This window comes from Trichosurus vulpecula, chromosome 3 (assembly GCF_011100635.1).
Source record: "Trichosurus vulpecula isolate mTriVul1 chromosome 3, mTriVul1.pri, whole genome shotgun sequence".
NCBI lineage: Eukaryota > Metazoa > Chordata > Mammalia > Diprotodontia > Phalangeridae > Trichosurus > Trichosurus vulpecula.
The window spans coordinates 369,312,564-369,327,535 of NC_050575.1; the positions used below are offsets into that span (position 1 = coordinate 369,312,564).

At 39.7% G+C, this 14,972-nt stretch overlaps 1 protein-coding gene across 1 annotated transcript in view; it reads right to left on the reverse strand.

Annotated features, from left to right (window-relative positions):
* Window positions 1-1,112: 1,112 nt before the first annotated feature.
* LOC118842621 (bax inhibitor 1-like) overlaps window positions 1,113-14,972 on the reverse strand; it is a 31,083-nt gene continuing 17,223 nt past the window's right edge. The window contains exon 3 of the mRNA XM_036750042.1: window positions 1,113-1,821. Within this exon, the coding sequence (XP_036605937.1) occupies window positions 1,136-1,821 (686 nt within the window). The 3' untranslated portion in view covers window positions 1,113-1,135. The remainder of the gene's footprint in view (window positions 1,822-14,972) is intronic.

The following is a 14,972-nucleotide window of genomic DNA, read 5'->3' on the forward strand; positions in this document are numbered from 1 at the left end:
TTTTTCTTGCTTCTTTTATGTGAGATAATTTACCCCATTCTACCTCTCTCTTTCCCCTTTTCCCAATACATTCCTCTCTCACTCCTTAATTTTATGTTTTTAGATATCATCCCTCTGTATTCAACTCAAACCTGTGCCCTCTGACTATATATACTCCTTCTAACTGCCCTAATAATGAGAAAATTCTTATAAGTTACAAGTATCATCTTCCCATGTAGGAATGCAAACAATTTAACCTTACAATTTCCTTTTCCTGTTTAACTTTTAATGCTTCTCTTGAGCTTTGTATTTGAAAGTCAAACTTTCTATTTAGCTGTGGTCTTTTCATCAAAAATTTTTGAAAGGCCTTGATTTCATTGAATATCCATTTTTTCCCCTGAGGGAGTATACTCAATTTTTCTGGGCAGGTGATTCCTGGTTGTAATCCTAGCTCCTTTGCCCTCCCGAATATCATATTCCAAGCCCTCCAATCCATTAATGTAGAAGCTGCTAAATCCTGAGTTACCTAACTGTGCTATCCTAACTCCATGATGTTTAAATTGTTTCTTTCTGGCTGCTTGCAATATTACCTCCTTGAACTGGGAACTCCGGAATTTTGCTATGATGTTCCTGAGAGTTTTCATTTTGAGATCTCTTTCAGGAGTGATCAGTGGATTCTTTCAATTTCTATTTTATCCTCTAGTTCTAGAACATAAGAGCAGTTTTCCTTGACAATTTCTTGAAAGACGATGTCTAGGCTCTTTTTTTATCATGGCTTTCAAGTGTTCCAATAATTTTTCAATTATCTCTCCTGGATCTACTTTCCAGATCAGTTGTTTTTCCAATGAGATATTTCATGTTGTCTTCTATTTTTTTTCATTCTTTTGGTTTTGTTTTATTATTTCTTGATTTCTCATAAATCCGTTAGCTTCCATTTGCTCAGTTCTAATTTCTAAGGAATTACTTTTCTTCAGTGAGCTTTTATACTTCCTTTTACATTTGGCCGATTCTACTTTTTAGGAGTTTTTTCTTCTTTTTTTTATAAAAGCTTTTCTGATAATTTTCATTATCACAGAACAAGCCACCTGTAATGTGTGCAAAGAGGAATGAGAGGATGAAGGAAGAGAGCCAAAGAGGGAAAGGCTGAACAGTTGTCTTACTTCTTCTCTTTCTTCTTGTCCTTTTCATTCATTGTTAGAATCATCAAGAGTTTCCGGAAGAGGGTGACAAAATCCAGGAAAAGGTCAACACAGTGCCAGATGTAATCCTTATCTCCATTCTCAGCCTTTTCAATTATGAGTTGAGTATCAAAAAGGACAAAGCCACACATGACCACCAATCTCACATACAGATTTGCCTGGAAAAGCCAAAAAGATCCAAAGAACAGGTTCCCAAGGAAGGAAAACAGCATCAGGCTCATGGCTGACATCAAGATACCTCCTAGGAATAGGTAGCTGCGATGCCTAGCATAGAGTGCACTCAAGGTGAAGCAGCTGAAAATCATTGCTCTGCCAAGGAAGGAGGTGGGAATAAAGCTGGGGTTGATGGCAATGCATAAGTCCAGGGCAGGGCCCAAACCAACTCCTGTAAGGAAAGTAAATCCAGTCAGAAGTCCCAGTCTCTTCTGCCCAGTTTCATGACTGTGTAGTGTTACCATCAGCCATATCATCAATCCCAAAGAACCCAAGGCTGAAAGCAAGCCAGCCTGGATGAAATGGATGACCACATGGACATAGGCCCCTGTGGCTGCCACGAACATGCAGAGGGCAAAACTGGCATAGACCTTCATCCAAAGAACAGGTTCCCAAGGGAGGAAAACAGCATCATGCTCATCATGTGCTGCTGTGTAGAAGGTGTGATGTGGGAAAATTTTAAGAGAACATCAAAGTTGATATTCCCATCAAACATTTTCATGGTGCCACAGTCTGTGGGACATAGCCTTCGCTCTGCCACTCACACCACCTACTCCTTTCAATGCTGGATGTGTCACAAGGAGTTTTTTTCTTTAGTGAATTTTTTGTTCATCTTTTTTCCATTTGGCCAATTTTGATTTTTAAGGCATTCTTCTCCTCACTGGCTTTTTTGTACCTCTTTTACCATTCGGCCTATTTTTTAAGGTACTATCTTCTTCAGTATTTTTTGTGCGTGTATCTCCTTTACCAAGTTTTGACTCATTTTTTATCATTTTCTTGCATCACTCTCATTTCTCTTCCCAATTGTTCTTCTACTTCTACTTGACTTTCAAAATCCTTTTTGAGCTCTTCCATGGACCTGAGACCAAATCATATTTTTGTTGGAAGGTTTGGATGCAGAAGCTTTGAGTTCATTATATTTTTCTGAGTGTGTGTCTTGATCTCCCTTGTCACCATAGTAACTTTCTACGGTCAGATTTTTTTCTGTTTTTGCTCATTTTCCCAACCTATTTCTTCTCTTTGTTAAAGTAGGGCTCTGCTTCCAGGGTAGAGAGCTCACTGTCCCAAGCTTCAGGGTTTTTATGAAGCTGTTTTCGGAGACATTTTTAGGGACCTGTATATTTTCAGTTCTGCCAGGGAAGTATGATCTAAGAAAAGGTGTATTTACTCCTCTCCTGGACTCTTCTCTGGTCTTCTTTTATAGATGAGGAACTGAGACAAACAGGGTTAAATAACTGTGAGTGACCACAAGCACTCTTTTCTGCCCTGGAATTGTGATGACAGTGCTCTGCTAGATTGTGGCTGCAAGCTCTGTTGTGCTAGTGCTCCTTCTGACCCCGTGACTGACACCTAGAACTGCAACCAGAATCTGAGTATGGGCAAAGCAACAGAGTCCTGCCCCACAGTGCCAGGAAAGACATCCCTGTCATCTCCTTCTGATCAGTTGTTAGACCCTCTTTCCATATATGGACTGAGAGCTCCCGAAACAGCTGCTGCTGCTGATTCAATGGCTCCCAAGGCCTGCTCTTGGTTTGCTGGGGCCCAGTCTGCCCTAGAGTGGCCAGTGCTGGACTGTGCTCCAATCCCACCCAGGTGTTACAGATCTTTCCTGATGACCTTCTAACTTGTCTTTGGCTAGAAAATTCACTCTGTCATTTTGTGTGTTGTGCTCCTCCTCCTCGTCCTCCTCCTTCTCACACACAAGGGAGATTAAATGGGAATGCGGTTACAGGGATGTAGAATGGATTGGGTCCTTAAGTAGTGAGTTCTCTCATATGTGCAAGTATTTAAATAAAGGCTAGATTAACAGGTGATCACTTAACTCATTGGAGATAGTGCAAATGGAATTTTCATTTGGACTCCTTTTTATGGTTAATCATTGTTTTAAAAAGTTATATTGATATATTCTATTTTTTACATTATAAACACAGATTATTCCCACTACATAAAAGTCCTTTTATAACAAAGTAAAACAGTTTAATAAAACTAATAATACAGTAATTTCTTCCAAAAGTACATGCAACATTTCACGTGTGTAGTATATCCTTACCACTCTAGAAAAAAAAAGAAAAGGAAGTATATCTATTATAACAAATATTGACAGTCAAGCACAACAAATTCACCCTATGACTGGTCTCAAAAATATACACATCTCATTCTGCATCACGTATCTCTCTAATGGATACCATGTTTCATCATTGGCGTTCTGGATCACGAATGTTCATTTTATTGATCATGGTTCTTACAACTTAAAAAAATTATTTGTTTTTACAATGATGTCACTGTATAAATTGTTCTTTTGGACCAACTCATTTCATTCTTCATGAATTTTTTAAAAAGTCCTCAAAATTGTTCATTTTAAAAATATCACTATTATAGTATAAATTGTTCATTTATTTGGTCAGCCATTCTTCAATTGATGACCGTGATTTCCTGTTTTTCATCACCAAAAAAATTCCTGCCATAAATATTTTGATACATTAATACTTTTTGCTCTTTCTTTAACCTCTTTTGGTTGCAGGACCACCAATGATACAGCTGGGTCAAAAGGTGCAATTTTTTAAAATAATTTTGTAGTGTTTACTTTCAAATGGCTTTCTGGAATGATTGTACCCATTCACATCAACATGCCTGTTTCCCCACAGTTCCTCCAGAATTTCTCATTTTTCTTTTGTGTCATCTTTGCAAATCTGATAGGTATGAGGGAACTACATTCATGTAATCTTTCCCCTCTCCAATTTATACTTCATGAAGTTGCCAAAATATTTTATCAAAGCATGTCTTACTATCCCATTGTTGTTGCTGAGTCATTTCAGTCATATCCAACTCTCTGTCACCCTATTGGGGGTTTTCCTGGCAAAGGTACTGGGGTGATTTGCCATTCCCTTCTCCAGCTCATTTTATAGATGAGGAACTGAGACAAACAGGGGTTAAATAACTTGCCCAGGGTCACACAGCTAGTAAGGCCAGATTTGAACTCACAATGATGAGTCCTCCTGACTACAGGCCTGGTGCTCTACTCAGTGTGACACCTAGCTGCTCACACTATCCCATGCCCTTGCTTAAGAAACTTCTGTTGCTCCCTATTATTTCTAGGAAAAAATGCAAACTCCTCAATTTGGCATTTAAGCTTCTTCATATTTCATCTCCAGCCTGCCTTTTCAGATATATTTCAAATCATTTTTCTTAAGGAACTAATTCTGTGTCTTCCCATGTCTTTCTAAACTCAACCAGCTCATCATTTCTTACAGCACACTAGTATTCTCTCACAATCATATACCACAACTTGTTTATCGATTAGTTGATTTCAAAGGACAGCACAGTACAGTGAACGCAGGGCTCAACTCAGAGTCAGAAAGAACTAGAATCCAGTCCCACTTCTCTAAACCTGAGCAAGGCATTTAGTCTCTCTGAATCTGTTTGCTCTTTTGTAAAATAAAGGGAATAATATGACCCTACTTCATAGAGTTGTTATAAGGACCAAATAAGATATTGTAGTTAAAGCTCTTTGCAAAGCATGATGCCCTGTATAAATGTGAGATGTTATTGTTACTAAAATTGTCTGTATAGTTCAGACCAATAATACACATGGGTATGATATCATATAATTGTTAAAATTAAAAGCAAACAAAATAAAATAGAGTTCCTTTCCTAAAGTACCTGGGATAATTGTGGCCAACAAGTATTGTTTGACCTCAATTATCTAAGTAATCTGCAGATATAGAGTCAGCCTGTATTTAAGGATGATTCTAGTGAATCCCAAACCTCTAGTTCTATATGTTGAAGGATTCTACTGATTGAGGGGTTTTTTTTTTGAGAATTTTTAAGGCAGTTGAATATAGTCAATTTAGATGTAATAGCTTTTTGAAGTGTGTTTTCGTAGGCTGCTCCCTTTCTTCAGCCTCCTTACAAAGCTGTATAGGTTTATACATTTCATTGTAATTAGTATTATTGTGATAGTTGTGATTTGTATTTATATTCCAAGAATACTCCATAATACCTAGGTTCCTTTGGGTGGGGTACAAGAGGAGTAGGGAATAATTTAACTCCTACACAACTCAAATAAAAGATCCTTTGTTGTCCATGAGTTCTTGGGAGGTGGCCTTTAGCAGGGATGCTGAGGTCTCTTACTCACTGAGGGAGTAGTTCTTAAAACATTAATCCACACCACAGACATTACTTGGTACTCTTGACACTGTGACATTTTTTCAATAGCATGACTATTTATGTACCTTTGTTCTGCCTTTTTTTCTGAATCTCCTTCACAACTGATGAATAGTAACAATTAAACACACAGTTAAATATATTCTTTCCTATGAGGAAGCAAACTAAGAAGGAAAGTTTGTCATTGCACTAGATTTATTTATTACTTAAATTGAGCTCATTATAAATTTGAATGACTAAGAATTATAAAATCATACAATGCTAAAACTGGAAGTCAACACAGAACACAGAATGTCAGAGCACAGGGAAGAATTTTAGAACTCTGGACAGAGACTGTCAAAGATGAAAAGCACTTTAAACACAGAATCTTCAAACATATAACACCAAAAATCAGAAGCGGAATGGGTCTTAGCACAGAGAATATTAGAATACAAAATCAAGGATTGTATAGTTAGAAGGGATCTTAGAACACAGAATGTTAGCATTGGGCAGGAAATTATAGAACACCTAGCCCTATTCCCTCATTTTACAGTTGAGAAAACTGAAATAACCAGAAAATGACAATCTGACGAAGGTCTATTCTATTAAGTGGAGAAGAAATACTAAGGCACAAACTGGTTTCCATTTAAGTTAGCCCTGAAATAAGACACTTAGAGAAAGATACAAGTTAAGTAATGGACACAGAAAACTCTTCTCTTGATCTGCTGGGGTGATTTCTATTAGAGTGAGTTATATTCTCCATGAGACATTCACCCCATGAGAGAAAAGGAAGAGCAGGGAGGTCATTGGGGTCAGAACTACAAAGAAATACAAAGGAGTCTTAGACACTTATTACTGTTACACATAGGGCCCTCTTGTGCTAAGCATTATCTATAGAATATGTGTGCGTGCACGTGTCTGTGTGTGTGTGTGTGTGTGTGTGTGTGTGTGTGTATGTGTGTGCGCAGAGCTGGTTCTGCAACCACAGTGAATGTCTCAATCTAACAGAGGAAAGACAAGCCCAGTGTAGATGAAAACACTACAGGTGGGCTCCTGTAAATGGGAATTTATAACAAGCAGGGGATCCAAATTGAAGATTTTAGTTTTAGCAATCCATTGGCTGGGGGCGTTTCATAGAGATCTTAGTCCCTGGCTGCAAAGAGGAAGCCTGGCCACCTGATTTTCACCAATTCCTTTGGTATTTTCAAGTGTTGTAGTGACAGGAGAAGGAGCAAAGGGGGGGGGGCAGGGAAAGTGTGAGGGGGAGAGGAAGAAAGGGACAGGAAGTAGAAGAGAGAGACAGAAAGAAGGGAGGGCAGAGAGAAAGGAGAGGAGAAGGGGTGAAAAGAGGAGATAGAAAGGAGGGCATGGAAGACAAAGGGGGAGAATGAAAGATAAGGAAAGGAAAGTGGGAAGAAAAATGGAAGAAAGTAAAAAAAGAGGAATAAGCATAGTTGAGGAAGAGAAAGAAAGGAGATAGGGAGATGATTTGAAAAGGTTAAAGAGTGGAGGAAGATAGAATGATATTAGAGAGGGTCAAGGGAACAGAGGAAAGAGGGAAAGGCAGGGAACTGGAATTGCGGAGGAAGAAGAATTGGGAGATTTGAAGTAGATGGAGAGAAGAGGGTAAAGGAGGGAAGGAAACGCATGTCAGAGGGAAGGGCTGGACAAAAAGGTGATGAGAGGTGCAGTGACTCACTGACTGAAGGTGACTTTTGAGCCGCACAGTCTTTATCATGGTGTCAGCTTAGTATAAAGGACATAGGTGGCTTGATTGAACCTCAGAGTCAAAAAGAGACATTTTAGAGTCCACACAGTCCAAGTGCCCACAATTCCCATGTAGAATCCTCTCCTACATCTCCCAAAGTTCTCTACCAATGGCAATAACCTAGCCTGGCAGGCTGCCTCTCTGTAACTGGAGTTTCTCATCAGCATTTCACTAAGGCATGCTTTCTTTTCTTCCTTTCTTTTTCTTCCTTTACTTTAAAGTAAAGATGCCCTTCTTTTTTTTCTGCTAGCTTCCAGCTAGGAATCCCATCCCCACACATACATAGTAGATCACTGCCAAGGCACTAGCTCCTGCTGCCACTACTGCCTTTCCCCCCGCAGCTAAGCTGGTGACCACTTCCCATACAAAGATTAAACTGTGCAGCCTTTTCTGGACCATTAACTAGAGAGCAAAAACAGCAGGCTCAGATTTGTAGTCCCCAGGTCCAGTGGACAATGTCACTCTGTGCTCCCCAGGTACCATCAAGCTGACTGAAACACAGCCTCCACTAGGCCAGCTTCAGAAAGCCTCATTCTTTAATTTTTACTCAAGCTCGACAATTATTCCTCAAAATTCTTATAACACCTTTTTTTTTTGCATTCTAAATGGAGATGCTGAATGCTTCCAGGCTTTCTGAGATACTACAAAAGCTGACTAATAGGATGGTGCCATTGAAATGCCTCAGCATCAGATTCATGCACATCCTTCCAGCACTGGGGATTTAGCTGAGGTTGGGGCTTCGATGACTGCTCAGTGGCCCAAAGAAATGAAGGGATAATCTTAGGACTGTTCCTAATGGGTGCATCTGCTTGGCAAAACATTAGACCACCAGAGAGTTTGAGCTAGAAAGGGACTGAGTGGTTGAGGAGTCCCTTCATTGTACAGAAGAGGAAACTCAAACTGAGAGAAGTGACATCCATTACCATACAACTAATAGTATGTGCCTCAGGGAATACTTGAGCTCAGCTTTCCCTAACTTCAGGGCCCACACTATCCATTGAACTACCTAGCTTCCACTCCCATGCATGTTAATAATTACATATACGAGGCAACAGGAAAAAAAATTGAGATGGAAGGAAGGAAGGAAGGAAAGCATTGTAAGGGGAGATAGAGAAGTGTACTGCATAGAACATTGAAGTTGGTATCAATAGCATTGCCAAGTTTTCCAATAAACCCAATGACCATGTATTTAGAGGTCCATAAGAATTGATAGAAATAAAATTACCTGGCAAATTGAGAATTTTCCCTTTTTTTTTTCTTTTTTTTTAATGGAGGCTTCCCTGGATTAGAAATGAAAAAAAAAACAGCCTGATGCTTTCCTCTTCTGTTCCTGCCTCCCCACTCCATCCCTTAAGATCCTTTATTCAGCTCAGTGTAAGGAAGGGAAGGGGAGACCAGGATGTGTACATGATCCTTGGGGAGACTTTTGCATTCTGCAACATGAGTAGGACTGTGACTATGGGCAAATTGCTCTCTTTGGACGATAGTCTCCTCCTCAAAGAGATAATACCCTTGAACAACTGTTAGATAACATACAGGAGGCACTGGAGGCATCAGACTCCAGCCTCTAACAGGTTTACTCTTTTTTGAGGAGGGGGAAAGGCAGGGCAATTGGGGCTAAGTGGCTTGCCCAAGGTCACACAGCTAGTAAATGTGTCAAGTGTCTGAGGCCAGATTTGAACTTAAGTCCTCCTGACTCTAGGGTCAGTGCTCTATTCACTGCACCACTTAGCTCCCCCCAACAGATTCACTCTTGATCTGGTCAGACAGGAAAGACAACCCTCAATGGGGTTAATAATAAGCTTTTTTCCTAGTCCAATCTTCTCTAACACAGTATTGCTGATAACAGAAGCACAACAAACTCCTACAGCTTCCCTAATCACCTTTCTCACAGGGGTTGGCGAGAAGGAGTGGCAACTGCCCCTACATCTCAATGGGGCCAGATGAGACAGACACAACTTTTGCATCCCCTAAATCTGCTCAAGCCTCAATGGGGGCCAGTTGGGGCAAACACAGATACCCCCCTCCCAAGCCTTGATGGAGGCTGATCAAGGAACACAGCATTCCAACTTTTGCATCCAACCATAAAGGTTCCCCAACTCACTGACCATTGACCGCCTGCTTTATAGGGCATCAGACAAAGGAGGCATATTGCCAGCCATAGGCTCACAAGTTTACTCCACCTCATTCCTATATCTCACTGCACAGTCTCAGAGGATGTTTACAATTTCAGCACACATGTTTATATTGTTTATCCTTATATAATGCTGCGCAAGCATGGTAGAGAGCCATAAACCTGAGAACTCACGTCTAATACCTGGGAAACAGAGATTGTTATGGCCACGGATCCTGGGAAACTGAGGTTGTTATGGCCATAGATCCTGGAAAACTGAACTCTAAGAGACAATAACAAAAACTCCACTTTACACACACTAAAATCCACCTTACTTACACTAAAATCCACCTTACTTACAACAACCTACCTCACAGGGAAACTAGGTGGTTTATGGGAAAGAAGGGACTTTGCAAACCTTAAAATCCTATATAAATATACTACTATTATTATTAAGTGCAAATTATATATTTAAAATAACTTGTAAAAATAATAGAGCCATGAATATTTTACAGACCTTGACCATTCAAATGTCTCCCATGCCATGTCCCCTGAACTAGCCACTGTTTCCTTTTGACTCCTTGATGAACTAATTCAACTCTACACTGTCTTCTTCTCCTGAATCTCTAAACCTCTTATATCACTGACTACAAGGAGTACAAGGACTACAAGGAGCCTTAGCATTGGATCACTACCACCAGTCATTGCATTTGTACCTCCACACCTGCTTTCCACAGCACCTGGTACATAGTAGGTGTTATTAAATGCCTATTAAATTGAATTGCTGATGACCAAAAGTGGGAAAAATTACACAATCATTTTGTATGAGTCCACTACAAACTTGTTACATGAACTCAACTGAGCCCTCATTTCTACTAAGCAATCCTCCTCTATCTCCTTTATCAAATCCCTAACACTCTCCACAGCAACTCAGCCCTCCTCCCATGGCTCCCTCTCCCACCACTCTCTCATCTGGGAACTTTGCCTTATACATTACACAAAAAATTGAGGACATTTGTCATGAACTCCTTCTTTTTTCCTCTTCTTCATCTCCTGTCTCTCAGGTGCTTTCTGCCACTGTCTCCTCCTTCACCCCTATCTCACATGATAAAGTGGCCATTGTCTTTACCAAGGCAAATCCCTCTATTGTTCAAATGATCCAGTTTCATCCTTTCTCCTTCAACAGATTGATTTACTTGTCATCTCCACTCTTTCACTTATTTTTAATCACTCTCTCTCTTTTGGTTCATTTCCTACTGCCTACAAACACAACCATGTCTTCTCTCTGGAAAAAAAAACCCTCATTTGATCCTTCCACCCCTGCTATCTTCCTATAGCTTTTCTGCACTTTGTAGCTAAGCTCCTCAAAAAGGCCATCTGCAACAGCTGCTTCCGCTTTCTCTCCTCTTGCTGTCTTTAAAACCCCTTCCAATCTGGCTTCCAACCTTAGCATTCCACTCAAACTGCTCTCTCCAAATGTACTAATGTTTTCTTAGTTGCCAAATCCAATGGCCTTTTCTCAATCTCCATTCTCCTTGATTTCTCTGCAGCCTTTGACACTATTGATTACTCTCTCCTCCTTTATATTCTCTTCTAGAGTACCTATGTTTGAGGGACATCACTCTTTCTGGTTTTCCTCTTACCTATCTGACCACCTTTGTCTGTCTCCCCTGCTGGATCCTCCTACAGATCCCATATTCTAACCATAGGTGTCCTTCAGGTTCCAGTCTGACTCATCTTCTCTTCTCCCTCTGTACTACACTTGATGATCTCATCAGCTCCCATGGATTTAATTACCATCTCTATGCTGATGATTCTCAAATATGTCTTTCCAGTACCAATCTCTTTAGCGATCTCCAATCTCACATCCCCAACTGCTTTTCAGATACCACAAACTGCATGTCCAGTAGACATCTTAAACTTAAGATGTCCTAATCCCAGCCACACACACACACATACCTTCCCTAATTCTGTAAAGGGCAACACCATCCCCCCCCCACACCCCCACCCCACCCCCATTCCTCAGGCTCACAAACTAGGAATCATCCTGGATTTCTACCATCTCTCACACACACCCCTCCACACCCCCAAAATCCAAGCTGTTGTCGAGTCCTATCAATTTTGCAACATCTCTCAAATATGCCCCCTTCTGTCCTCTGACACTGCCACCACTCTAGTGCAGGCCTTCATCACCTTATGTCTTAATTATTTTAATAGCCTGCTGGTGGGTCTGCCTATCTTAAGTCTCTCCCCATTCTAATCCATACTCCATTTAGGCACTAAAGAGATTTTCATAAAGTGTCAATCCAATCATTTCACCCCCTATTCAATAAACTCCCATGTTTTCCTATTGCCTCCAGGAATATATACAAAATACTGTGCCTAGCATTTAAAGCCCCTTTGGATCTAGCCTCCTCCTACCTTTCCAAGTCTTCTTACATATTATTTCCCAACACTCCCAACACATGCTCTTCAATCCAGATATACTGGCCTCCTGGATGTCCCTGAACAAGAAATGCCACGTCTCAACTCCAGGCATTTTCTCTGGCTGGCTGCCATGCCTGGAACACTCTCCTTCCTCTGCTCTGACTCCTGACCTCCATAGCTTCCTTTAAGTCCCAACTAAAATTCTTCATTCTACAGGAAGCTTTCTCCAACCCTTCTTAATTCCAAGACCATCCCTCTTTTAATTATTTCTTATTTATCCCATATATAGCTTGCTTAGCATATTTTTGTTTTCCTGTTGTCTCCCGCATTAGATGGTAAGCTCTTCGAGAGCATTGACTGTCTTTTCCCTCTTTTTGTATCCCTAGAACTTAACATAGTGCCTGGAACATAGTAGGCATTTAATAAATGTTTATTGAATGATAAAAAGCATTTTTAATTATAATATTAAAAAGTTTATTTATTTTTTATTTTAGTTTTTTATTTATGGAATAAAACAAACATTGCCATAATGTAGTATAATAAAAGAAGATGATTGCATATGAAACTGTAAATCTATTATGTACAACTTGCTATTTTTTTTAAATGTGTAATAGTTATGTAAATTTCTTTTTTCTTTTTTTTCTTCCCACCTCTATACCATAGATATGGATGCCATTAGACACACACACACACACACACACACACACACACACACACACACTGTGTTCCTAAAGTCTGGACACATAGGCAAAAATGCATATTTTCAAGAAATGAAATGAATGGAATTTTCAACAACATTTTATTTAGTTGGAATATTAACAAATAACATCTTCAATATTATTTCCACCATTTGTGATGCAAAGGTTGATGCACTTTGCAAGATTCACATGAACTCGATGCAATAACTCCACATTGCCGTCAACTTTAGCACATTCACTCTTTATACATTCAGTCAAGTGTGTTGCATCTGTGGTTTTCATTGAGAACACCTTCTCCTTCAGCATACCCCAGAAAAAGAAGTCACTGAACAACATACAGTCTTCGGTGAAACGGTTAATGAGATTTCCTATGTGTCCAGACTTTAGGAACACCGTGTATATATGTGTGTGTATGTATATATGTAAAATCATTCTATATATGTACTTCTACATTACAGAGTGAGGGGCAAAACTACTTGAATCTTGTTAATTAGGGCCTCAGAGAAGTTTAAAGCTGTGCCTTAGCCTACACTTTGCCATTAATTCCCTGTATACCTCATCTATAAATATATTGAAGACCTGTGTTCAAATTTTACCTGTCATACTTAGTAGCTGTGTGACTATGGTCAAATTTTTGAATCACTCTGATCTTCAGACCACTCACTAAAACTCACTCCATGCCTGGCACATGGCAAACACTGAAGAAATGCTTGTGGACTTGACAGATGGTTGTGAAGGCTTCTAAGTGTGTAGCGGGAGCTATCATACCTGATAAATCCTGGATCCTTGGCATATTAATGTGACATATTGATACTTGACCTATCTAGCTGATGGGGACAACTATGTGGGTGATAAATGGCAGGGTGGAAAGGTACTAGACAGGAAATGAAAAGATTGGGGCACTGGTCCCATTTGCTTTTGGACTCAAATTCTGAGAGCTTGGGCACATCCCTTCCCTCTTTCAGTCTAAGTAATCTCAATTGTAAGACTAAGGGACTGGACCAGGTAATTTCTATCATCCCTTCCATCTCTCAAATCCTGTGCTTCTCTTTGACCTACCTAATTTGTGCAGCTGGTGAAACAGTAGATAGAGCAATGGGCCTAGAGTCTGGAAGTCCTGAATTCAAATCAAGCCTCGGACACTTACCACTTAAGGGCAAGTGGGCAAGTCACTTAACCTCTGTCTGCCTCAGTCTCCTCAGCTCTAAAATGGGAATAAAAATAGTACTTACCTCATAGGATTCTTGTGAAGATCAAAAGAGATGATATTTGAAAAGCATTTAGCATATTGTATGCCACATTGTGGATGTTCAATAAATGCTTATTCCCTCCCCTTTTTCCTTCATGAGATTATCATAAAGATCTCAGAATTTTGCTAAGAAAAAATTTGACACTGCAAATGTAAAAGACCATGATTACTGTAAGATATCCTTGTAGAAAAAGATACATTTTTTGAATGCATTCCCAGTATATCCTTGGAAGGGAAGGGGAATAGGTAGGGGGAAAATAGTATGTGTATGTGTGTGTGTGTGTGTGTGTGTGTGTGTGTGTATAAACTTTTAGTCACCACACTACCTATCTTGACATTGAGATCATTCTAAATGAGTCTTTAAAATCCAAAAGACAAAAATGGCCTTGCGCTCAGCCTGGAATCGCACACTTAATGAAACACCTTATTTATTTCTTCTTCAACTATTCCAAAAACTGCTCCAAGATTTTGGGGTTGCTTTGGGAAAAATCGGTGGGTTTCAACATGCTCTTTCTCCCATATAAGTTAATGTCGTGGTAGATAAGTTTGAACCTTGGGATAACTTTATTTAATGAGACAATGTCAGACTATTCTGCTCCAGATGTGACCTAAGGTAAAATGTGCATGATCTAGTTTCTGGCTCCTGCCCAGTAAGAACGTCATTTTAAAAGCTGCTGTTCTCTCCCTGGAAAAGTTAAGGGGGGAAAAATGAGGGAAAAAAATCACCATCATGTTTGCAGGTTCCCTCAAATTGTTCTGACTCATATGCCTAGTGCTGCCAGCAGGAGTTATTCAACAAATGCTATATGCCAGGCCCTGAATTCTCCTTTTCAGAAAAACAAACCATTCATGATCAGAACTGCCATGAAATTATTCATTATATTTAGGCCAGGTTCCTAAAAAAATCAGGCTGGGTCCAATAAGGATCTTAAAGAAATGCTCACTTTTTTTTTGTTTTTGGAAAGGGTGAGGACAAGAGAAGCAGAGCCCAAAATTAAGATTGTTTTTTTTTAAACTGAGGCAAAAAAGAGTGTTTGCATAAAAGACAGATTAGCATCAAGATGCATTTATTTTGGAAGACAGAGTTGTTCTCACTCTCACAGGTACACAGGTTAGAGTTGGTGGTAGTGTCACAGTTAAAATCTTATGGCCTTGCACATATTATTTCACTCTTCATTTTTAT